Source organism: Eptesicus fuscus, chromosome 2, assembly GCF_027574615.1.
Source record: "Eptesicus fuscus isolate TK198812 chromosome 2, DD_ASM_mEF_20220401, whole genome shotgun sequence".
NCBI classification, from domain to species: domain Eukaryota; kingdom Metazoa; phylum Chordata; class Mammalia; order Chiroptera; family Vespertilionidae; genus Eptesicus; species Eptesicus fuscus.
The window spans coordinates 34,524,290-34,550,563 of NC_072474.1; the positions used below are offsets into that span (position 1 = coordinate 34,524,290).

Consider the following 26,274-nt stretch of genomic DNA (forward strand, 5'->3'; position numbering starts at 1 on the left):
AAAACTGTCACTGCTGTAATCAATAGGGCCTTGAGGGGAGGGATGAAAATTGCTGTTAACTCTGTTCCTGTGTGAGATGGGCCTGTCAGTTCCCCAGAGCTGAGCACAGTGTAGGATGCAAGTTTTAATAAGAATTTAGAAACAGTTTGGAGTTCACAGAATCTCAGAACAGAGAATAACAAAACTAGCCTTAGGGAGCGACTATAGGGTTCAGCCTCCGACTGACCTGTTGGCAGAGCCACAAGTAAGTCCCAGCTTAGAGGGCACAGCCCTCTTAGCATAATTAAGCCTTATGAAGCCCCTGGATCCTATCTGGGTAGCTAATGGGCTGTGGGAGGTGCAGCAAGTGCTGCCAAAACAAGTGAAACTCACAAGAACATTGTAACTATGGTGGCCATGACCTTGTTTACCTCTGACTATAAAATAAAGGCTCAGCTTGCTCTCTGGATCCCTCTCTGTGGCCTCAGCCAGGCACAGGAGATCCACCTACATCCAGCTTATTCTCTTTGTCTGTTTTTTCTTTAATCCTTCGCCGCCGCCCCCCCCCCCCCCCCCCCAGGCTCACTGAACCCTTGGCTGTGCTGGTCAGGCACACTAGCCAATGTGACTATGCTCAGAGGTCAACCACATTCACTCCACAAATATTCATTGAGCACCACCTATGTGCTGGGAGCCTCTCTGGGTGCAGGGGTTAGTGTTGCAATATGCTTGAAAATATAAATGAGTAGATAAGATCTCAGAGAGTGGCAATTGTGCTGAAGAAATTAAAACAGGTATGAGATGAAGAGGTGCTACTTTGAATAGAGTGATCCAGCAGAGAAGACCTCTCTGAGGAGGTGACCCTGGAACTGAGACCCCAGTGAGGGGAAGGATGGAGTCCCATGCAGCTCTGGGTTATCCTCAGCTGGGGGTTCAAGTCTTGCATGACTCAGATGGTCTCCTAGCTGACAACTCGGCGAGGGCCTTGTCATAATGTTCCAGCAGCAGGGAGTGTGCATAAGGAGACCCCGTGTTGAGCTGCAGCCTCTGCTTGCAATGGAAGACCTGGGAGAGGCAGCCAGAGGCCCAGAGCGGGAGGCCTCGGCTGTTGTGGGACCTGGCAGGGGAGTGAGGGCGAAGAGCAGCCACAGAACAGAAACAGGGTGCTGAGGATGACCCTGCCCCTGTGGGCCAGTGAGAAGGGGCATGGACTTAACCAGATTCTTCAGGGGTCAGGTTAACAGCCTGAAGGCCACCTTTTTGTCTGTTCTGTTCATATGGGTAGGGGGGTCAAGTTGAAATAGGTTCTGAGTCTATCCGTGAAAGTTACTTTTTATTGTTTCACAATGGATTCCCACCTGTACAGGCAGGATTCTGTCTGTGTGTGACATTTTATTCCCATGAAAGGTACATTCATATCTTTCTCATTACCCTGAGTCACTGTTTGCTTCAGAGAACTAATTGAACTTTGTCCTCTCTTTAGTTAAATCTCCTTTTAGAATAACTTGGACTGCATCCAATTCTTCTTAGCTTTTGTTTCAATTATTGTTCTTCCCTTTCAGCAAATTTCTTGAAAATAATCCTACCTTTTCTCAGCTGGTATTTGAGACTGAAGGGCTGGGACACAAGTTCCTCTTGCGAGGTAATTGACTCAGCATGGAAAAGAAAAAAAACAAAAAAACAACAACCCTCATTCTGTCGTCCTAGCTGCTGGGCCCTGAGAGAAAACTCAGCAAGCACCTCCCTCGGTGCAGCTACAGGGTGATGCTGACAAATGGGATTCACTCGGGGGGGAAAAAGTCTTACTTGGTCCCTTAAGGATTTGGGTACTGTTGTTAGCAGTTATTATTCAGTCCTGGCTTTCATAGGAAATAGAAGAAGGAGTAAGTGAGGGGGAGAAAAAGTGCAGCAACATCCAGAAAAATGAGTAATGGTATGTTCTCAAAGGATGAGGAAGGTTAGGAGTCTGCTATACAGTTGAAGAAATATCAATGCCCTCACTTCATACTTAGCAAAGATCTGCACTAGTTGCTTCTCTCAACCAGTGTTTCTCACCACACAACATGATCTTCATTCTCTATATTAATTAGTTTATTGTCTTACTAATGGAATGTCATTTCCACAAAGGCAAAGATTATTTTGTCTTTTTTTTCCATAATGCCTATAACTGTGTCTTGCACATTATAACTACCCAATTAAATATGTATTTTAATGAAGTACACTTTCACACAATTATTGAATATTCAGACGTCATTATAAAACCATATAAAGGCCATTGTAAAAGCATCTCTAACCCACTTGGGATGGGCTACCTGCCTTCTATCATATGATCTCCTAGGAATCTTTATGTCCTATCTCCTTATGCTAAATTATAACTGCCATTTAACCTGTCTCCCTGTATTAGTTTCAAGTTGCTAATTTTGTAATAATTTGTTATGTAGCATGGCACAGCTGAGCTGGATCCTCTACTGAGATTCCTCAATGGACTACAGCCAAGGTGTCAGCCAAAGCGGGGGTCACATCTGAAGGCTCAGCTGGGGAAGGGTCTGCTTCCAAGATGGTGATGGACAGAATTCAGTTCCATGGGGGCTGTTGGCATGAAGGCTTCAGTTGCTTGCCGGCTGGTGTCCAAAAGTTACCTCCAAATTCTTGCCATGTAGGCCTTTCTAACATGGCCCCTTATTTTAACCAACTACACAAGCTGAGAAGCAATAGGGTTTATTAGCCTTTGAGAAATCTTAGAAAATAGGAGAGGTATTATCTTTTCAGTTGCAAAGGGAAGATGGATTATTCAAACCATACTGTGAGGAGTGATATCAATCTCTAAAAATGTTTTAGGATGATGTTTAAATGCAAGTTTTATGAGAACTTTTTAGCAGAGAAGTAGGGAGCCTAAGAGGCTGGAAGGACTTTACTAAGGAAGAAATTGACACATAAGTTCCTGGGCTGCTGAATCAGGAAGTAAGAAGAAACAGTGTCTCTGCACTTCAATAAGGCATTTAGTTCAAAATACAGGTAAATAATGCAAGGGGGAGGGATTAGGCTAATTGATAACCTGTTGAATGGTGTTCTCAAGGCTATTAACATCAATAGAGAGCATTTTCTTATAACCTGACACAGAACTTAGCCCTAATTTTACAATGAAAATATAGAAAGTACACACATCAAATGTATAGTTTTGATAAATACTGAATACATGGAATACTAGAATATGGTGGAATTCTGACTTTGACCAGCCAGAGGGATGGGTTGAAACAAGATACATTACAATATTACATCCTGTGGTTGGCTGCAAAACACCACTGCACAAATAAACACAGCATGGGGGAAGTATGGCGGAATGGTAGCATTAAGCACAGCAACACTAAGGATGCTCTCGCTTAGGGGTTTTATCTAGCAGAAATTTCTTATTAGTTGAGAGTGTAATTCACTAACAGGGTTTTCTAAATGGCGTTAATAGACAATAACAATGTGACAATGTGAGGACACATGGGAGAGAGTGATTACCCCTCCAGGTGGTCATAATCCCAGGGACAGAGCACATGCTTTTAGGATAAATCAGGGTCATAAGGCTGATGGGAACAAGGGGCTGCTTGAGTAGGCTGTTCCAGGAGGAGGCAAAGCTGAAACAAAGGCCAATTTGTTTTCACAATTTCTTTACAGAAATTCATTCTGGATGTCAGACAATTATTTTCTTGCCAAAAAGACTAAAAGAAAAAAACACAGAGAATCAGAAGGTGGAGTGAGGTTTTGTTACAGGGCAAAAGATAATGAAATTGGGGGCTGGGGTTCCTAAAGAATTTTGTTACATGTGTGCTGGAGACCAGGCATTGAGCTCATTTCAAGAAATTCTGAATAAAGTCTTTGTTGATGGTGTTTTGTTGTTGTTGTTAATCCTGATCCCAGGACATTTTTTCCATTGATTTTTTTAGAGTGATTGTAAGAGAGAGGGGTGGGGGTGACACTAATGTAAGAGAGACATATAGATTGGTTGCCTCTGCCTCCACCTACATACCCCGAAGGATCCGGGGATGAACTTTAAACCCAGGTATGTGTCCTTGACCAGAATCAAATCCTTCAGTGCATGGGCTGACTCTCTAACTGTTGAGAAACACTGGCCGGGGCTTGCTGGTATTTTTTTACCAAATGAAGGGTGAGGACCTTCACTAACGTCCTCGAGTAGAATGAGTGTTTAGAGATGACCAGCCTAGTGACTATTGTGCGTCTTGTGGAGTAAGTCTGCTGTGATTATCAAGTACAACTTGCCATGGTTAATTGTGTGTGTTGTTTTTTTAACTTAGGAGTCCAGGGTGAGCAGTGCTGGAGAGACAGTCCTAGCTCCTGTAGTGTGTGTGACAGTTCTCTAGCTCTTTCTGGAATCTGTGCCTGCCTGGACCTGGAAGAAGTACAAAGTCATTGATTGGTTTCCTTGTGGAATCTGGGCAGTGGCAATCCCAGCCCCGCCTCGCTGGTGGGTGGTAGAAATAAATGATTCTGGAGCCTCCCTTTCCACTTGGCTTGCAGTCAGGAAAAGGAAGGAAAGTCAGCCAGCTTAGCCAGGACTGTAAATGGTGATGGACTCCAAACGTACTCATTCTGTGAAACTGAATGATGGGCACTTCATGCCTGTGCTTGGATTTGGCACTCTTGCTTCTGAAGGTGTAAGTCAAACCCAAGGGACCAGCGGGTGAAATGCAAACAGCCCTACCAGGGCCTAGTACAGACGTGGCGGCAGGGGGAGGCGGGGGAAGTGGTGGAGAAGGGTTGGAGGGACTCATGTGGCCTCCATTTCACCATGTCTGACTTTGTACTCAGTGGGATGATGAGCTGTTGCCTCTGAGGAGTCAGAGTCAGAGGCGATAATTCTGAGGGTGGATTATATTATTATTATTGTTGTTACTGTATGGTTATTGAATGTATATGGAATGCTTACCTTGTATTTTAAGTACTTTACATGCATTATCTTTAATTCCTCAATAACTAGCCCAGTTAAGTGCTATGATTCTTTTTTAAGTGCTTTGATTCTTCTCATTTCTTACTTGTTTAAATTCTAAGCTCTGCTGTGCTTCCTGGACCCATCTCCCCCTCAGAGCTTTGTTAGATCCCCTGCTGGGCAGTGGGCCCAGGAGGAGGGGAAATTAACATGATGCTTCTGGCAGCTTTGCTGTGGGTTTGTGGGGCTGGAAGTATTTGCCAGGGAATTCCTGTCATTGAAACCTTGGTCCTGCAAGGAGCCATTATCGTTCTAGTGTTAGGCATTCAGAAAGGAAACCTGAGGAGGCACAAGTAACAGTGGAGACAGAATTGTGCTGCTCATCAGATGTATTCCCTACATGTCCCCATGGTGGACTGCAAAGCTCTTAGTGTCCAACTCTGGTCATGGTAGGGAAGTGGCAGTTTTGTGGTTGCCTGGGAGGGATTGCCCCCATAAATGACAGATATAAAGCCAATCTATCTTAGTAGAGCTCTGACATTAAATATCAATAACCAGTAGCCATCAGACAGTGAAGTTTGTTTGCAGTGAAATAATTAGCCATGTCTCCACTATTATAGTTTCAGCACATGGTATGTCTTACATATGTTATATCCAATTTTTATGACTCTCATTAAAGACAGAATAGAACAAAAGATCCCATAATCCCCTCCCAAGAATAAAAATAACACGTGCCTGACTGGTGTGCTCAGTGGACTGAGCATCGCCCCATGCATCAAGAGGTCACTGGTTAGATTCCTGGTCAGGGCACATGTCTGGTTGCAGCTACTAGTAGATGCACAGTCAGGGACAGCTGATGGATGTTTCTATCTCTCTCCCGCTCTCCCTTCTCTCTCTCCCTCTCTCTAAAATCAGTAAAAACATGTTTTAAAATAGAAGTAACATGTGCATCTGCTTAGTGAGTACAAAAGTGCCAATTGAAATATATAGAATCTTCTTTTGCATACTAATCAGTTTTTTTTCTAAAAGCAACTCCCCCAACTTCATTGGCAATTTACTGCAGTTCAGGGCAGGAACAAGAAGTAGGGCCCAGCCCTAGCTGGTTTGGCTCAGTGGATAGAGGGTTGGCCTGCTGATTGAAATTTGTGCCTTGATTCCAGTCAAGGGCATATTCCTTGGTTGCAGGCTTGATCCCCTGCTCTGGCGGGGCATGTGCGGGAAGCAACCAATCAATGTGTCTCTTACACATCAATGTTTCTCTGTCTCTGCCCATCCCTTCTACGCTCCCTAAAAAAATCAATAAAAACATCTTGGGATAAGAATTAACAACCACAAAAAGTATGGTCCAGTGTCCATGCATGTGACTTCTTTTGTTCAGTCAGGTGCAAACTCAGTGTCTCAGATTTAGTCATTAGGCACTGACCATTGGCCACCCGAGGCAGGCCTTATACACATCCTGCTGACTTGCCCACAGGCAGTGACTGAGTGGTGAGGGGAGGAGCAGCCGCCAGCTCTCCAGGCACCTCCTGCGTCCACCTGCTCTTGCTATAGAATCTCCTAATCTGGCTCAGGTGTCCTGTCGCCTCAGTCCTTTCACAGCATTTCTGGTGCTGACCAAGGGACAGCCTTATGTAACCCCCAGTATGTGAAACCAGCATGTTGATTTAGTCACCTCAGAGGCTGAGATAAACATTAGGATGAATAAGCCAGGGTTTGGCCTGGTGGGAAGAAAGAAACAATGGCTTTTTTATTTTTTATGTGTGTGGCTCTCAAAAGAATCCAGGTAGAATATGTAATTATTAGTTAATAAATCAATTAACCAATTCCACAGTCAAGAGTAAACTTCAACTTGATAGTAAAATCTATCCTAGCAGTGGGGAGAGTTTACACAGATCATAGTTCTGCTTTTCTGGCATTTTGACAACTAGATAAAGACACTGAATGCCGGGCTGAACAGCTACCTAACAATGTTTATATCATTAATGCCAGGGAAAGCTGACGTGTTCTGAAAGAGGGAAGCTGATGTGAGCTGTGGTATTCTGGAGAGGCTCTAAGGAGGAGGTGAGCTGAGCTTCAGGAAGGCTTGATGTCAGACACAGACAATCTAATGAGCAGTGGGATCGGCTCCATTCAAGTAGAAGAGGCACTTTTTTACTGCAGTCTTTTCACAGAAGCTCTGATGCTGACCAAGGGGCAGCCTCATACAGCCCCTCCCCATGTGTGAAACAGAAGACACGAAGGACTGAAGACAGAAGGATGGAAAATTGCCTGGTGTAGAGAGTATGAACTTCGGGCAGAGTTCTAATATTTTCCTACGGGAAAAGGGGAATTTATTAAAAGACCTCTTTTAAAATTTGAAATGAGCCCTGGCCAGTATTACTCTTTGGTTAGAGCATGAGCCCATACATCTAAGCATTGTGGGTTTGATTCCTGGTCAAGGGCATGTACCTGGGTTGAAGGTTTGATCCCTCACACGCAGGAGGCAACCAATCTATGTGTCTCTCTCACATGAATATTTCTTTCCCTCCCTCCCTCCTTCCATTCCTCCTTCCTTTCCAATCACTCTGAAAAACCAATGGAAAAAATATCCTCAGGTTAGGGTTAGGATTAACAACAACAACAAAAGTTGGGATAAGATTTAAAAATTATTCATGATGCTAATCGTGATAGATTATTCATTCAGTAATGCATCTATCTATAAATGCAATAACAACAACAAAACTAAGATTTGTAACACAGACTTCCTACACTGCTCCAATTGGGTCCAAGGCCTTTCTTGGGTAATCACTGACAGGTCTGAGCACCTGGTAATCACACTCTTTCTTGCCTAGTAGTAGTGATGACCTGAACAGTGAGCCAAGGGTTTTTCTCTCAGGGTCATGTCTCACCAGGCCAAAGAATGAGCTCCGCAGAGCAGAAGATATAAGCAAAAGTGTGGAAAATTTATTACAAGCCGATTCAGACTCGCTTCATGGGGTGGGGGCACAATAATAGGCTGCCCCGTAAAGCCTGGTAGTCCAGGGGTATATATCTGCTACAAGCCTGCTTCCATATTTATCCATGTCATCACCTGATTGATTACCTCAATTTTTGCCCAGCAACAGACCTGAACTTGCCCTGTTTCTATGTATTCTTCTCTGTTCCTATGCTGAACTTGCTGTTCTATGCGTTCGTACACCTGGTTGCTGCAGGCCCTCTCTTTTTTCCCCATGCCTTCCTCTTTGAGTCTAGAAACATTTTGTTATTTCTGCCAGATGGGTTTCTGTGATTAGGATTGTTCATACTGCCGTGTCTGCCCTGCCTATGTCCCACCTCCCTTTGTTTTCCACTGGACCCCTGCCCTATCTGCCTGCGTTTCAAGTTAAACTTCTTAGTCTCCCTTCTGATTAGGAGACCCCCCCAACTGCTGTTGGGAGCAGGGGATGATCACTCTGGCTACTTCCTGCTGACAGTGGGCATTTTTGGGGAGCTGTTGTCAGGTCCCATTGGAGGAGCAGGTCTAGGGGTAAAAGGCAATCATTTCCATCTGGGGCTGCATTTGGAGTTTTATAGCCTCTATTCGAGAAGAAACAAAACAAGGAGGTTTAGTAAGCAAGGGCCACAGATAAGTAATAGAAATAGCTAAACAAGGGGCTGAGAAGAGGGGCCAACCAGCTTCCTAGGGATGGCATAGTTGTTTTAGTTTGTCTTAAGTCCTGTAAGGAAAATGATACCTGGACCAGGGTGGGTCAAAATTATCCCCCTGCCTTTGCCTGGAGAGGGCAGATGGTAGTTGGGCTTGGTGGCTGAGTCCCCTTGGGTCTTGGTAGGACTTGTCCTTCCAGAGGTTCTATATTATTAGGAGGACAAAATAGCTTAGGTGTATTTTGTGGGCCTCTAGGCCCAGTCACCTTCCTAGGGGTTTTTGACTCTCTGGTTTTGTTTGGGTTCAAGGTTGTCAAGAGCTGTGGTTCAATTTTGTATTGCTGACTTAATTTTTTATTATTTCTTAAAGGAAAGAAAGCCTGGATATATGAAAACTTAAACTAATTCCTTCCCTCTTATAGAAAAGATTTAATTACAAGATGGTATTGTAGTTAACACTTCCCACTGGGGACTATGTCTCTCTCTATCTGCTATTTGATAATGAGGCCAAGCCTGGGTAGAAAAGAAAATCAGGCATTTCTCTTTAAGGGTATAAGGGTTGAGTGCGTACCAATGCGTTGAATGCTTCCCAAGGACTATCTGCACGGGGTGTGGATGAAGTACTTCCATCTGTATGAAAACACACAAAAAGATGTCCAGCATCCTCTGTGATCTTACCTTCTCTGTTTGGGGCACCGCTCCTACATAAATGATGTAGGATTAGTGCCTCTTTGTGTGCGACCACAAAAGAAGATCTGCTGAACTAGTTGCACTTAACTGCAAGATCTAGGGTAATAATCCCACTTAACAGAACTGACCTACTGGACCGTGTGCACTTACCAGTGTGTCCTACCAGGCACCTGTCCTGCTCTAGATGTGGGGAAGCCTGTACTAACCCATGTCCCCGATTGAACATGTCTGAGATGGTTCTAATGTTTTTGAAATACCCATCAAGTTTCCTCAGTGTGTATACCTTCCTGTTTGTATATCTCAAAAGTGCTCTGTTGAATATTCTGGTACAGATCAATTCTTAAGATTACCTGTTATTTTTTTTATGGTCTTTTCAGAAATCATGAGATGCACCTTTACCTTGCCAAGCCTTAAGACTACAGTCCTCTGTGCCTAGGGAGTAAAATGGCCTTTTCTTTCTTTCTTTCTTTCTTTCCCCTTTACCCCTCCCTTTCTATAGGGAGGTTTTTAAAACCATTTGCTTTGGGTCCTTGGCTGGGAAAGATAATGGTTTGTTAGTTACAAGCTGGTTGCAAATTGCCCACATTGTTTGGCTTTGATTTTATTTCCATCTAACATTTTTCTTATAAACCTTTTATAATTTTCACAAACCTTTTTACAACTTTTAGGAATAGCTAGTTTTCAAAATGCATCTCTATGCATCATGCCTTTTATAACCTAAATCGTATAATTTCCAATTAATAATTCTTAGAAGCCTCAATCCTCAATAACCAAGAAAAGCAAACAACCAGCATTCCTTAGATTGACCCTTATGAACATACTTTAAACATACTTAGTTTCAAACCATATTCCCAACAAAACAAAAAACATTATAACAACTCCAAATCCACTTTACAGACTTTTAGCAACAAAGATGAAAGCAGATGATCTAGCAATCAAAGCTGTAATGAGTTAATTTGATCTGCAAACGTGGCCAAGTTTTTCCCAGAAACTTGTACTTTTGAAGATGTCCCAGACTAAGGTTTTTGATGAGGTGCTTACATTCAAAGGCCCTAGGAACCACAGGGAGCACTGTAGAAAGTGCTGATGGGCCTAGAGCACTGCTGTAAACCTGAACCTGCAGTCCTTCTTCATTCTGTCTGGTGATCTAATGCCGGTTTGATGTGGAGAGGTTGAATTTCTGACTGAACCCCCAAAACTGATACCCAGAATGGTGAGCCCAGGGTTTTTCTCCTGGGGTCGTGTCTCACGACACTGAAGAATGAGCTCCGAAGGCCAGAAGATTTAAGCAAAAATGTGGAAAATTTATTTCAAGCAGATTCAGACGCCCCTCATGGGGGCTGGGGGTGGCAAGGCGAGGAGGGGTAATAATAGGTAGTGTGTGCGTGACAGTTCTATAGCTCTTTCTGGGATCTGTGCCTGCCCGGACCTGGAAGAAGTACAAAGCCATTGATTGGTTTCTTTGTGGAATCTGGGCAGTGGCAATCCCAGCCCCGCCTCGCTGGTGGGTGGTAGAAATAAATGATCTGGAGCTTCACTTTCCACTTGGCTTGCAGTCAGGAAAAGGAAGGAAAGTCAGCCAGTTTAGCCAGGACTGTAAACGGTGATGGACTCCAAACCTACTCATTCTGTGAAACTGAATGATGGGCACTTCATGCCTGTGCTTGGATTTGGCACTTTTGCTTCTGAAGGTGTAAGTCAAACCCAGGGTACCAGCGGGTGAAATGCAAACAGCCCTACCAGGGCCTAGTACACGTGTGGAGGGGTGGTGGCTTGGAGGGACTCATGTGGCCTCCATTTCACCATGTCTGACTTTGTACTCAGTGGGATGATGAGCTGTTGCCTCTGAGGAGTCAGAGTCAGAGGCGATAATTCTGAGGGTGGATTATATTATTATTATTATTGTTGTTACTGTATGGTTATTGAATGTATATGGAATGCTTACCTTGTATTTTAAGTACTTTACATGCATTATCTTTAATTCCTCAATAACTAGCCCATGTAAGTGCTTTGATTCTTCTCATTTCTTACTTGTTTAAATTCTAAGCTCTGCTGTGCTTCCTGGACCCATCTCCCCCTCAGAGCTTTGTTAGATCCCCTGCTGGGCAGTGGGCCCAGGAGGAGGGGAAATTAACATGATGCTTCTGGCAGCTTTGCTGTGGGTTTGTGGGGCTGGAAGTATTTGCCAGGGAATTCCTGTCATTGAAACCTTGGTCCTGCAAGGAGCCATTATCGTTCTAGTGTTAGGCATTCAGAAAGGAAACCTGAGGAGGCACAAGTAACAGTGGAGACAGAATTGTGCTGCTCATCAGATGTATTACCCACATGTCCCCATGGTGGACTGCAAAGCACTAGGGTCCAACTCTGGTCATGGTGGGGAATTGACAGTTTTGTGGTTGCCTGGGAGGGATTGTCCCCATAAATGACAGAGATAAAGTCATCCCATCTTGTCAGAGCAATGTCATTGAATATTAATAACCAATAGCTCTGAGACAGGGAAGTTTGTTTTCAATGACATAATTGTCCATGTCTCCACTTTATAGTGTCAGCACAGGGTATGTCTTACATACGCTATATCCAACTTTTATTAATCTCGTTAAAGACAGAGAATAGAACAAAAGATCCCACAATCCCCTCCCAAGAATAAAGGTAACATGTGCCTTGCTGGTGTGGCTCAGTGGGTTGAGCATAGTCCCATGCATCGAGAGGTCATCAGTTAGGTTCCAGGTCAGGGCACATATCCCGGTTGCAGCTAGATCACCAGTCTGGGAAGGGCAGGAGGCAGCTGATGGATGTTTCTATCTCTTCCTCTCCTTTCCCCTCTCTCTCTCTCAAATCAATAAAAACATGTTTTAAAATAAAAGTAACATGCGCATCTGCTTAGTGAGTACAAAAGTCAAAGCAAAATATGTAGAATCTTCTGCTTCCTAATCAGAGTTCTTTTTCTAAATGCAACTCCCCAATCTTATCAGGAGTTCACTGCAGGTCTGGGAAGGAACAAGAAGTATGGTCCAGCCCTAGCTGATTTTGCTCAGTTGATAGAGCATCAGCCAAGGACTAAAGGTTTGAGGGTTCAATTCTGATCAGGAGCAGAATGTACCTTGGGTGCAGGCTTAGTCCCTGGCCCTGGTGGGGGCATGTGCCAGAGGCAACCAATCATTGTGTCTCTGTCGCATCAATGTTTCTCTATCTCTGCCCCTCCCTTCTCACTCTTTAAAAATTAATGAAAACATCTTGGGGTAAGAATTAACAACAACAACAAAAAATGTTGGAATAAGATTTAAAAATTATTCATGATGTTAATCATGATAGATTATTCATTCAGTAATGTATCCATCTATAAATGCAATAACAACAACAAAACTAAGACTTGTAACACGGACTTCCTACACTGCTGCAATTGGTTCCAAGGCCTTTCTTGGGTAATCACTGACAGGTCTGATCACCTGGTTATCACACTCTTTCGTTCCTAGTGATACTGAGGACCAGAACAGTAATCCAAGGGTTTTTCTCCCAGGGTCGTGTCTCACAAGGTCGAAGAATGAGCTCTGCAGAAGATAAAAGCAAAAGTGTGGAAAACTTATTACAAGCAGATTCAAACTCCCTTAATGAGGAGGGTGCACTGGGCCACGACAGCACAGTCTAGGGTTTGGCAAGCCTGAGGGAGGGCTGTGAAGGATGAAGAAAAAGACAGACAAGAGAATAATCTGGGTCTAGGTGGATCTTCTGTGCCTGGCTGAGACCACAGAGCAGATCCAGACTGCAAAGCTGATGCTTTATATATAGTCAGGGGCAAACAAGGTAATTTACAATGTTCTTGTAAGTTTCACTTGTTTTGGCAGTACTTGCTGCACCTCCCACAGCCCATTAGCTACCCAGGAAAGATCTAGGGAGCAGTCACAAGATCAAGCTTAATTATGCTTAGAGGGCTCTGCCCTCCAAGCTGGGACTTGTTTGTGACTCCAAGGTTTAACCCTATAACGGCTTCCTATAGTGCACAATAATAGGCTGCCTGGTCAAGCATGGTAGTCCAGGGTTATATATTTGCTACAAGCTGCTTCTATATTTATCCATGTCATCACCTGATTGATTCCCTCAATTCTTGCCCAGAAACAGACCTGAACTTGCCCTGTTTCTATGTATTCTTCTCTGTTCCTATGCTGAACTTACTGTTCTATGCATTCGTACACCTGGTTGCTGCAGGCCCTCTCTTGTTTATTCATGCCTCCCTCTTTGAGTCTAGAAACATTTTATTATTTCTGCCAGATTGGTTTCTGTGATTAGGCTTGTTCATGCCGCCATGTCTGCCCCTGCCTATATCCCACCTCCATTTGTTTTCCACTGGACCCCTGCCCTATCTGCCTGAGTTTCATTAGAACATGAGCCCATGCATTTAAACTTTGTGGATTTGATTCCTGGTCAAGGGCATGTACCTGGGTTGGAGGTTTGATCCCATACATACGAGAGACAATCAATCCATGTGTCTCCTTCACATGAATGTTTCTCTCTCCTCCTTCCTCCCTCCCTTCTTTCCACACTCTCTAAAAAAAATTAATTAAAAAGTATCCTCAGGTGAGGATTAATAGTAACAACAAAAAAGTTGGGATAAGATTAAAATATTATTCCTGATGCTGTCATTTAGTAATCTATCTACCTCTCTATAAATACAATAACAACTACAACAAAACCAAGAGTTCTCCACTGCTCCAATTGGGTCCACGGCCATTATAATCTTTCCTGCCCTCTCTGCCAGCCATTCTAGATCCTGGTCACACTCAGGCACTATTTCTGCTGGTCTAGGTTGCTTGCATAATGGGGCATATCACTGACAGGTCTGAACACCTGGTTACCACACCCTTCCTTGCCCAGAGGTACTTGCTACCATTGTTCCTTCATGGTTATTACCACTCATAGAAGCACCAAGAGCTGCCCTAGTGACTTGTCTGAACTCCAGACATGCTCCTCCCTGCCACCATCACATAGAGGCCACTCTGTCTTCTTCTGAAAAGCAGGATCAAGTACCACTGTCCACATAGTAATCTGCTGGTAAACTTGGGCTCTCCTGGCATGTGAGCCCTGAATGACTAGGGAGTAGTCATGGCATTCGGGTAGGTGGAACCCTTCCCTGTGTCACCTGGTAGAAGCTTTCTTCCACTGGGAACCAGATCCTTTAATCTGGCAGATGCTAAAGCTGAGCAAACAGGCAACATAAATTCCCCCAATGGGAAACAAGGAGTGAGGATGAGAGGGTGTACCTGTGGAACAAATTCTTTATTAAATGACTTAATTTCCCATGTTGCCTGGTGGAGTCCATTTCACTAATTCGTTTCAGATTAGAGGATATATTGGAGTTTAATCCATGCCCCCAGAGTACAGGTTTGTTGCCAGGACCTGTCCCATCAAACAGGAACAGGAGACAGGTAGAAACAGCTCTTATGGAAATAAATTGCATCTCTCTGAGTCAGGTCAACTGCCAACCCTCCTTATTCATATTTTATAGGTTCCTAAGAGCAAGGCCGCTGAGGCAACCAAAGTGGCAATCGATGTAGGTTTCCGTCACATTGACGCAGCATACGTCTATGAAAATGAGGTGGAGGTCGGCAAGGCACTTCGAGAGAAGATTGCGGATGGCACTGTGAAGAGAGAGGACCTATTCTACACCACCAAGGTGCTGTGAGTGAGTGACAGGAGGTCCTTGTCAGAGCACATAGGCTATTTGGAAAAAAACAAATACAAAACAAAAATCTCTGAACTTGGTTTGAATAATTTCTTTATCTTCTGATATTGTAAAGTCCCATTATAGAAAAACAGAAAGAAGAAAAGGATTGCTCTGCTGGGGTTGTGTTAAGGGTGGGACACAGTTGCTCAGACTCTTGGAACAAGGGTCAGCATTCATATGTAAAACACGAATAAAGACACTTAACTTCTCCATCTTGCTTGTGGATTGACTGAGCCACTGCAGAGTGGGTCCACTCCTTTCATCCTTCAGCAAATTCTCTCAGCACATATCCAAGTGAGGTTGACATATTATCCTGAGAGGGGAACCAGACCAGGAAAGACTGTTTTCAAGTCAGCGCTGAATTGGCTGAAATTTGTAAAAGTTTTCTTAGGTGGAAAACCCTGCTTCCAACACAAAGAGAGCAGAGGTCTCTACAGAATGGTCCTATGTGTGTCCACGTCAATGATGATTTGTGTTCAGAATGTGGGCCTCTCAGCGGTCCTGCTTCCAGGCATTTCCTATGTAGGGCAGTAGAGTCCCTCTCCCCTTGCCTGACATTTCTTGACTCTCCTTTCAGAAATGTGTTTGCTAATCCTTGAAACATTTAGGTTGCTTTTCCTGGCCCATCTATGTTTTATTGACAGTTTTCTTATAGTCACTCAAATAAATCTCAGTATCCCATTAAAAACCTCATTTATAGTAAGTAACGTAAATTTAGCCCCAGAACTTCCTATTTTGAGACCACCACAGTGGTTGGTTACTCACTGCTCAATCTCTTAACCATGAAGTTTAATTTCAGTTCCCAAATGTGTGACATCACAAACCATTTAAAATATTTTTGTTTGTTTTGTTATTGTAGCTTTGGTCTACGTTCTTTCGACCAGAATTGGTTCGACCTGCCCTGGAAAGGTCACTGAAGAAACTTCAACTTGACTATGTAGATCTATTCATCATTCATGTGCCAATAGCTATGAAGGTCAGCTTTTGTTTTCCTTGTTATGCCCAAGAGTATTTCACATCAAAGAGTTGAAGACACTGCCCTCCATGTCTAAGTGATGTGCTCCCCTTATTGAAGAGGGTCTCAAGAAAGCTGAGTTACAAAGATAGTAGAAACACAATGAAAGTCCACACCTCTTTAGGGGGAGGGTCCCTTGCACATGGACCTCTCAGCCCAGTCAAGAGGGAGGCACTGTAGGGTGGTCCATGTTGGTACACTGGGCTCCTTTGAGTATCACTGGTCCAGCCTCTCCTCAGTGGACATTTGCTAGCACATCTGGTGTTCTCACTATCTCTGAGATATGGGTTAACATAAATTGGAACTAAAACACATTCTTAATAGTAAAGGGAAATCCCATCATCCAAACAAGCCTGTCCTTGAGAAACAAAATCAATTCTAACTGTAGGGGAACTCATTCGTAGTGGAATTTTGGGGGAGTGTGTGGACAGGAAAGTGGAGGTAAATGGGAGAGAGTTGCTTCAACTGATTTTTATCTTCCTTTCCCCCAAAGTCTTCTCTTACATCACACACACACACACACACACACACACACACACACACACACACACACTGCTTAGTAATAACAGCCTCTTGAAGGTTTTGTTACCAAGCTACTTAGGCACAAGGAAGATCATTCTTTAAAAAAAATTCTTTCTTCTCCCTTCCCTGTATTCCAGCCTGGAGAGGAGCTTATGCCTAAAGATGCCAATGGGAAATTTATTTTAGAGACAGTGGACCTGCGTGACACCTGGGAGGTACGTACTGCTACTGCCACCCAAAGTCAGTGGGATAAGGTGGACATCAGTGCATGGGGATCAGAAGAAATGGGTTCTGGCTCCATCCATTGTCTGTCCTCAGACATGTCACCAAACTCCTCTGTAGTTTGGTATTCTCATCTGTAAAGCAAGGGAGTTGAACGGGATCACAGCTAAGGCCTACTTTAAAAAAATGTTTTTATTGATTTTTATAGGGGAAGGGAGAGGGTGAAACATAAAAACATCAATGATGAGAGAATCATTGATTGGCTGCCTCCTGCACACCCCACACTGAGGATTAAGCTGGCAACCCAGGTATGTGCCCTGACCATTAATTGAACCCATGACCTCCTGGTTCGTAGGTCAATGCTCAACCGCTGAGCCATGCCTGCAGGGCACTAAGGTCTTCTTTTAATGTAAACTTCTGTGGTCCTAAGTAGGAGTTTCTTTGCCACTCTTATCTGGTTGAGTCTGTGAGCTCTAAAAGGGGCATGTTCAGAAGCAAACTCCAGAGGAGTTAGAGCTCTATCCCAGGACAGATAAACACACCAGAGAGGGGGAAGCTGTGGTCTGCTTAGCAGGAGGAGAAAAAGCCTGTCTTCTACACCCCATTCCATACACTTGTTTCACCATTCCAGGGGAGAGAAAGCATAAAAACTTTAACTAGTGGAAAACCTAAGAGTTCCTCTTTGCCCTTAACTATGATACCATGTGTTATGTGCCTAACAGCATATTACACACCATAAAAGAGGCAGGGAGATGAGGGGAATTTAAAAGCATCTTAATATATATTTATCGCCCTGGGTGTGCATGTCACAGACTCAAGGACAAAAGCTGTGTGTACATACCAATAAAGTACACTAGGAAAAAATATGTCCAAGTGATAAAGCTGTTTGGTTCAGCCACATAATTATGTATGTTAAGACAGATCTCCAGTCTTTACAAAGTTCAATGTCAAATGAAAGGGCTGAACTGTACTAAAGATTTGCCTCACATGACCTTCCTCCCTAGGCTCTGGAGAAGTGTAAGGATGCAGGTTTAACCAAGTCCATTGGGGTGTCCAATTTCAATCACAAACTGCTGGAGATGATCCTGAACAAGCCAGGGCTCAAGTACAAGCCCGTCTGCAACCAGGTGAGTGCATGACCATGGCAACTCTTTTGCTTTCTGCCCTTCACATCCTCTTCCTTATTTAAAAAAAATATGTATTTTCATTTATTCCAGAGAGGAAGAGAGAGGTAGAGAAAGATAGAAACACCAATGTTGAGAATCATTGATTGGCTGCCTCATGCACGCTCCCTACTAGGGATTAAGCCTGCAACCCGGGCATGTTCCCTGACTTGGAATTTAACCCTGACCTCCTAGTTCATAGGTCAACACACAGCCAGTGAGCCACCCTGACTGGGCCACATCTTCTTTCTTGATTAAGTGTCTCCAAGTTTTTGGCTTGATGCCAACTGCACAGGTAATTGTTCTTTTTATAACAATAGGAAATTCCAGAGAAGGAACATGTTGAGTGGGTTGGGGAGATCATTACTTCAGTTATTCAGAGGTGGGTTGGAGGTTCCCAGGAGACATCCAAGTAGAGATGCTGAGTTGGTAGGTGGTAGTGTTGTTCTGGAGCTTAGGCAGGCTGTCAAGGCTAGAGGAGAGGTCCATATTTTGGAGCCATTGCTTTATGGGTGGCAATTAAACTCAGAGAAATGTGTTCCCTCTCCTAAGGAACTTCAAAGAATGAACAGGAAGAGGGCAGGAAAGTCAACATTTAAAGATTAGGCAAAGAGGCACTGGTGAGGGGATTGAGCAGGAGTTGGCAGATAAGGAGGAAGAAAATGAGACCAGGTGGTGTCAAGGAAACCAAAGAAGACCCTTGAAAAGGTTTGCATGAGCCATGGGGTGGATCCTGCTGGGAGCAGCCAATCCAACTAGGGATAGAAAAAGTATGGGGTTTTATGACATAGAGTTCATGGGAAACATAGCAGGAGCAGTTACAGAGTGGTAAGGGGAAAAGCCATAAAGAGAGCAAAGAAGTGGAAAGTGAGGAAGTGGATAACTCATTTAAATAAATAATTTTTAAAAATAACAATGCTGCCAATGTTCAATCACTATGATATTATAAAGTTGTATATCCCTTTTTTGAAACAGTTTGAAAATCATGCAAGAAGCCAGGCAAATATTTATACTCTTCATTTTGCTTAATTACTTCTAGGAATATATTTGTAGAAAATGATTCATAATGTATAAAATATGTCTCTCACTTCAATATGTAATTGTGAATTCATGAATTTCAACAAATATAGTTACTTTCTTATCAATGATTGAATTGTCATCATGTTAATCAGAAGATGCTTCTGACAACACTTTGTGTCTTTCCTGTCCTCTTTGTTTTCTAGAATGAAAGATGTCCTAGGCTCAATTTGTAGCTTTTCTGCCCAGTATTGGAATCAGCCATTTTTTTCTAAGGAATCTTAGTTTCTTTCTATAGGAAATAACATGTGGAGGTCACAGAACAGGTATAACAGTCTTTAATCATTTTAAGCACTAATAAAAAATAAGAAAGTGTTTTATCACATCTGAAAACTAATAGCATTTGAAGGTATTTCAGAAGAGGCATGAGAAAATGACCAATCTGGAAAATATGGTACATATATTCATTCAAAGGCTTTTCAAATTTATGTGATATTGGTTCATGTATTCTGATACCTTCTGGTCTTGGCAATTCACAGGTGGAATGTCACCCGTATCTCAACCAGAGCAAACTCTTGGAATTCTGCAAGTCCAAGGACATTGTTCTTGTTGCCTACAGTGCCCTGGGGTCCCAAAGAGACCCAAACTGGTAATGAGAATATCAGACTTAACCTCTGTCAGCAACTCTATTAGTGATGGATCACTTTTTAAAATTAACCCTTTGCACTCGCTTGCTTTTTTCTGGATTCCTTTATTCTAATGCTAATCCTGTTGAGTCACACTGGACATCCGAGTGCAAAAGGTTAAGCTTTCTTTGGGACCTAGGAAGGGGCTGGGAGGAGGCTGGTAAAGTGGAGGGGGGGAGATGGGAGACATCTGTAATATTATCAACAATAATTAAACACACACACACACACACACACACACACACACACACACAATTAAACCCTGATTTCTCTCTTTCATCTTCTCTACCGAATAAACTCCTATTTGTATTTCAATATCAAACCCAAATAATTTAAAATAATTAAATTAAGCTTTAACATTTTATTATGGAAAACTTCAAACATAAAAAAGCCAACACAATAGTGTAGTGAGGTCCCATGTACTGTCACTGAACTTCCATAGTCATCTCCATTCCTTCATTCTTGTTTCATGCATACTCCAAATCCCACTCTAAATGTTATTTTATGATATGATTTACACAGCTTGTCATGCATAAATATTGGTGATACAATGTTGATAAATGGATGCACTGTACTACACACATTTCTCTTGATTATTTTGGGACTTTGGGGGAAAGGAAACAGCACACTTTAAATTTCTGGTCCTACACCCTTCACATCTCATGCTCTGGTTTTGTTTTCAGGGTGGAAAAGGATAGCCCCATTCTCTTGGAGGACCCTATCTTGAAGGCCATTGCCAAGAAACACAATAGAAGTCCAGGTCAGGTGGCCCTGCGTTACCAAGTGCAGCGAGGGGTAGTGGTCCTGGCCAAGAGCTTCAATGAGAAGAGAATCAAAGAGAACTTCCAGGTACAGGCTGGCCACTGTCTCTCCAGAGTGAGGAACGGGTACTGTACTGGGGGCCATCTCTCTTGCCTTTCAGCACGCACCCATGTTCATTCCTTCCCATGCATCTCTCCCCTGTGCTATGGGGGCAGCTTGGAAGGGTGGGAGAGACAGCACTAGCCTCAGAGTCCTAGGTTTTATGGCCTCTAGGCCTGGCTTTACTGCTTCCTAGTTGTGCGATGTTGAGCGCACGTCATTGCTGCGGGGTTTTTTGTGTTGTTGTTGTTTGTTTTTCTTCATCAATTTTAAGAGTCCTTCCATGCAGTAAGGGACTTTTAAAACCCTGATTCCTCTCTTTCATCTTCTCTACTGAATAAACTCCTATTTGTATTTCAATATCAAACCCAAATAGGATTAGCTGCTTTGTTAAACCACTGGGATACCCCAGCACAGTTGTGGATCACCATAGCACTTGACATGGCACTGTTAGTGATTTTTTTCCTTATTAAACTAAAATTGCTTGTTTATATGTCAGTATGCCCTCTAGACTGGGAGACCCTAAATGCAGTGACTCTCTCTGGGTCACCTTTTAATATCTTTTCCCCAGAAGAGCACATGGCAGGTAGGAAGCTACATACAAGTGTATAGACTGACCACATTAACAAATGAACATATTTTTTAAAATTTATCTTTATGAATATCTCTCCATAAACTCTCCCTCATATATTGTCTGGTCCCTTAGATCAGTGGTCCGCAAACTGCGGCTGGCGAGCCACATGCGGATCTTTGGCCCCTTGAGTTTGGCTCTTCCACAAAATACCACGTGCAGGTGCACACATACAGTCATACGCAAAAGTCAGTTTTTGACTCTCAAAAGAAATTTCAATCGTTGTACTGGTGATATTTGGTTCTGTTGACTAATGAGTTTGCCGACCACTGCCTTAGATCAATCAGTGATCTTCAACTTATTTATTGTGAACTTCATGAGGAACTATGTAAATTCTATTGCGTTTTAAGTTGACAGCTAACAATTTCATCATTTTAATATTTGCAAAATATGACATTTAGAGTACATTATTTATCATGCATTTGCTCCAAAACATTAAAGCTGTATATTTAGTTTATTCAGCTTATGCAAATATTTAATAGACAAATCTAAATTTCATTGTTAAACCCAATCAGAAAAATCCCATTTTATTTTTCAGTTCAACTTAACATATACATTATGACAACCAAGTCACTTCTGGAGTACATTTTTAAGATGAATAAAAGATGGATAGATAGATAAAGATAGATAAAATAGATAGATCTAAATAGAGGCACTGGGTTTTCTATGAAATTATTTCCTGGATGAAATAATGAGCTTCCCACTTTAATATTTCTTATAAAAGAGCTGTCTGCTTTGCTATTAATTGATGCTCCATTAGGGGAGTGTCAATTATATCATCAAACAAAAACAAATTGGACTTAAGTAAGAGATACTTTATTTGAAAGAAGGCCTTTCTGAATGTTGGGACTATAAGTGTCTCAAAGATAAATCAGAAAGATTTATCTGGGAAGTAAGCCTGACTAGAGAGAGAATGAGCAGGTGTGTGGTTGAATAATCAGCAAACACTTTTCTTGAAGTCAGTAGCTTCTTGAAGAGGCCTTTATAGGGGTTTGCTCTTCCAAAGCTTGCTTAAGTTTGAGGCTGTATCAAATTTTAGGGTGTTTATATGGCAGGGTGGAGGCAAGAACTAAAGTTTGATCCAGTCTGCAGATATTCTGTCCAGATTATTCAATTATCTGTTTGTTTAGGAGGAAAGCATTTTGTTATTTCTGTTGCGAACAATTCACTTAGAGAGATTTGGAGTCGATGACTTATAAAAGCCTTTCTTTTGTGGAGCGGAGCAGAGGAGGAGAGGAAGAGGGACAGGAGCCATGGTGAACCCAGGAGGGGAGTTCTCAGGCCAGTACACCTGGAAGTGATGGCAGCGGATGCTTCCCCTAGTGTTCTCCTTGCCTCTGTCCACCAGGAGGTCCTCATGTTCCCAGGTGGAAGCTCTCTGCCTTGGGGGAGAGTTTAATGTGATTCTTGCTTTCCTTCCAGGTTTTGGAGTTTGAATTGTCTCCAGAAGACATGAAAGCAATTGACAGCCTGAACAGAAATTCTCGATTTTTTAAATTACCATTGTAAGTGACTTGTAGATTGTTTTTCCTGGGTTCTTTCCTGTAATATGTAGGTTAGCAGAGGGACTCAGCTTCCTTAAATAGGAAAGATGGGCCTGATTTCTACTGCAGAAGTAAATCTGGAGCTTCCTGGTGACCTCAGACCAGAGGTTTACTCCAGGTTCAGTCTCTGACCCAACAGAAATGTGAGCAGGGCCCAGAACAGACCATAGGTAAAATGGCCAAAGTTTGCCATTATGGTGAATACATGACTTTTATGCCCTAATTCCTGTGCCTGGTATACATACCCCCACTAAGATCTGACTTACCCATTTGACATAGAAGGCTCAGTACCTACTGCACACTATACTTTAGGGGTGCTGATCCTATATAATAAAAGGATAATATGCAAATTGACCATCACTCCAACACATAAGATGGCCGTCAGGGGAGGGAAGTTGTGGGCGATCAGACCAGCAGGGTAGGGCAGTTGGGGATGATCAGGCATGCAAAGGAGGGAAGTTAGGGGGGAACCAGGCCTTCAGGGGAGAGCAGTTGGGGGCAACCCGGCCAGCAGGGAAGGGCAGTTGGGGGCGACCAGGCAGGCAGGGGAGGGCAGTTAGGGTGACTGGGTCAGCAGCAGAGGGCAGTTAGGGTTGACCAGGCTGGCAGGGGAGGGCATTTAGGGGCATTGGGCTGGCAGGGGAACAGTTATGCATTGAATAGGCTGACAGGGTAGTGGTTAGGGGGTGATTAGGCTGGCAGGCAGAAGTGGTTAGGGGCAATCATGCAGGCAGGCAGGTGAGTGGTTGGGATCCAGCAGTCCTGAATTGGGGGTCCCAGATTGGAGAGGGTGCAGACTGAGCTGAGGGTCATTCCCCTCCCCTGTGCATGAATTTTCATGCACCAGGCCTCTAGTCTCAAAATAAAAGGCCATTCAAAGTAAGAGGGAACAAGTTCTTGTTGAGATCAATAAGAATTGCTAATGGGAAAACATTAATTTAGATAGAAGCCCCAATAATGTTCAGATTGTGAGACAAAGGCAATGGGTATTTATAAGAAAGGGAAGGAGAACAATAATTACATCTCCAGAAGGAAAGCGGTGATGTTAATTCTAAAGAATGTTTTTAATTTTCAGTCTAGTAGTTATCAGTACATTACTCACGATAACTGTTTTCTTGTTATCCTCGCAAACTGTTTCCTGAGAAGTGTTGCCTATGCCCAGTCCAAAGGATATTTTGCCTTTTTTAACATTCCATAAGTGTGAGGCATAAGACATGCTGGGGAATTAGTTCCTCTGGCGTGGCAGCTCTGGCTCTATTTTAAAGCGGTTCCATTTATAGTATTGTTTAGAGGAGCCTATGGAAATGTTTCATCGTTAATGCTTTTTAAAATCAGAAGGAAACATGGTTATATTAATGATCATGTAGTAATGAATCCAGCCAGGACTCTATTCATTTTTGTCCTAACACAACTATAAAATGTAACATTAATATTCTTTATGGAGGACGGGCCCAGGAAGGCAAGTGTATGTGGGTGTCAGAAAGTCATCCTTGGACCCGCTTCCACCTCTTCCCCGAAGGGTCAGTGGCATTTCCCCTTAACTGGGTATTCCTTTTCCAAGGCATTGTCCACTTCTTCCAAATTTCTCCCTCCGTTGGCCTTTTATCCTCATCACAAGCCCCATTTCCTCAGTCATATAATCTCACCAAAATGTATAAATGGGTCACAAAATTAATTGCCCCTAGTGACTGATGTGTCCCCAGGGGCGTACACCAACATAAGATCCTCTGGATTTCTCTGGTTTCTGGATTTCGGACTTGCTCAGGGTCACCTTTGTTCCTCAGGAGACTAGCCCCTGGCAGCCCCTGACTCCTTGACTTCAACTTATTCAAAAACACTGCAGGCCCCTTGTTCAGTTACTGCAAGAGGGTCTCAGGATTGAAGAGAAGGAAGACTCATCAAATGAGAGGAGTTTAGAGATAAGGGAATAGAATTTTAGTTATAGAATAAAGACTGGGTTTCAGCCCTAACCAGTTTGGCTCAGTGGATAGAGCGTCGGCCTGCAGACTGAAGGGTCCCAGGTTTGATTCTGGTCAAGGGCATGTACCTTGGTTGGAGGCACATACCCAGTGGGGAGTGTGCAGGAGGCCGCTGATAGATGTTTCTCTCTCATCGATGTTTCTAACTCTCTATCCCTCTCCCTTCCTCTCTGTAAAATATCAATAAAATATATATTTTTTAAAAGATTGGGTTTCAAAAGAAAGATCTCAAAACTCTCCTTGTTTGTAAAGCTATGTTTGTAAATTTGAGAAAAGACATTATAAATGAAAAAATGTGGGAAGTAACTTTTTTGTTCCTAGGGCTTTAAAGTCAAAGTCTGTGATCTTTATCAGGCCTGTGATTGTATGTAGCTGTCTTCCTATACCTTTGTCAACACACAGGTCCTGGCACACAGAATTTCTTAGAATGCACTCTTTAATGAAATCAAATCAGAAAGGACAAATTTTAAAAGGAAAATAAGAACCTGGACAAGTACTTCTATAAATTGTATGAAAGCAATAATTTCATTTGGCAGGTATACATATTAGCTCCTCAAGAGAGTTACAGGAGGACCCTGAATTCTTGAATGAATTGGTTTAAAAGAGCAGCAGAATTCTCACTGTGAATGTTCTCATGATCGAGGGACAAAAGTGACACGTGGGCTGAAACAACCTCCACATTTCAGCCCTGGCTCCTACATCCTATGGCAAATGCTAACCTAAAGCAAACTACCTGTCACTTGTCTTTTCTACCACATGTGAATGTGGGGATTGAGCACATGGACCAGGTGCTGCATGTTTACGTGTTGAGGCAGAAGGAAGAGCATGGTTGGAAATAGAGAGTTTTTAGCCCATCCTGACTGCAACCACAGAGAAACCCTCTCTTTGGCAGCATGGGGCCGAGTTAGTAAATGATTATCCCTCTTTCTCTTTCAGTGCTGTTGATCACCCCTATTATCCATTTTCTGAAGAATATTGACCATCAACTATCTACCATGAGTTCTTCCTGAATCTCCTGCTTCCAGGGGTGTGAAGAGGATTTCTGCACTTGGGGGAGGTGATTAAAAGCAGTTCTGAAGTTTCATGCTGCTTCCCTGTCTTCTTTTTAAAAATCTTTTTATTTTATGAAATAATAAATACTTCCAAATAAGGATGTTTGTTTTTATTGAGAATTAAAATAATATATACAAATGACAGAAAATTGGGACAATAAAAGGGAAAGAAAGGAAACAAAGATAGTCTGTACTTAGCAAATTTACAAATTCTGGAACTTGGGGGCATTTGCATTCATGATTTCCCTATACAAAATGTATGTGCTCATTTACAACATTGAAATCACCTTCAACCTACAGGTTGTATACTTTTTTCTACTTAGCATAAGTATTTTATCCCAGTAACCAAATATTATTTTTAAATCCCAGTATTATATTTTACTGTTATAAAGCAGCACATCTTATTAATTAATTTAATTTAATAATCATCTGCCTACATTTTGCCATTGTGATTAGTTCTCACATATTTTACCACTCACATTTATTCATTCAGCATATCTTCACTGAACATCCTTTATGTGCCATTGTTTTATCAATAAATAACATAGACAAGAATTAAACTCAAATAAGAAATGTCTTGAGGCATGTGGTTGGAGCAGCAGGGCTGTGAGGGAGATGAAAGTAGGAAGGAAGAGAG

At 42.7% G+C, this 26,274-nt stretch overlaps 1 protein-coding gene across 2 annotated transcripts; it reads left to right on the forward strand.

Annotated features, from left to right (window-relative positions):
* Window positions 1–4,502: 4,502 nt before the first annotated feature.
* LOC103300835 (aldo-keto reductase family 1 member C15-like) lies at window positions 4,503–25,669 on the forward strand. 2 transcript variants are annotated; one of them, XM_028134246.2, is made up of 9 exons: window positions 4,503–4,640; window positions 14,727–14,894; window positions 15,805–15,921; window positions 16,620–16,697; window positions 17,709–17,831; window positions 19,424–19,533; window positions 20,254–20,419; window positions 22,485–22,567; window positions 25,522–25,669. In XM_028134246.2, exons 1-9 carry the CDS (start codon window positions 4,548–4,550, stop codon window positions 25,562–25,564), a joined length of 981 nt encoding a protein of 326 aa, XP_027990047.2. In that variant the 5' UTR covers window positions 4,503–4,547; the 3' UTR covers window positions 25,565–25,669. The 2 variants fall into 2 exon arrangements, with proteins under 2 accessions (XP_027990047.2, XP_008155973.3); XM_008157751.3 differs by lacking the exon at window positions 4,503–4,640 and adding an exon at window positions 10,788–10,919.
* The last annotated feature ends 605 nt before the right edge of the window (window positions 25,670–26,274 follow it).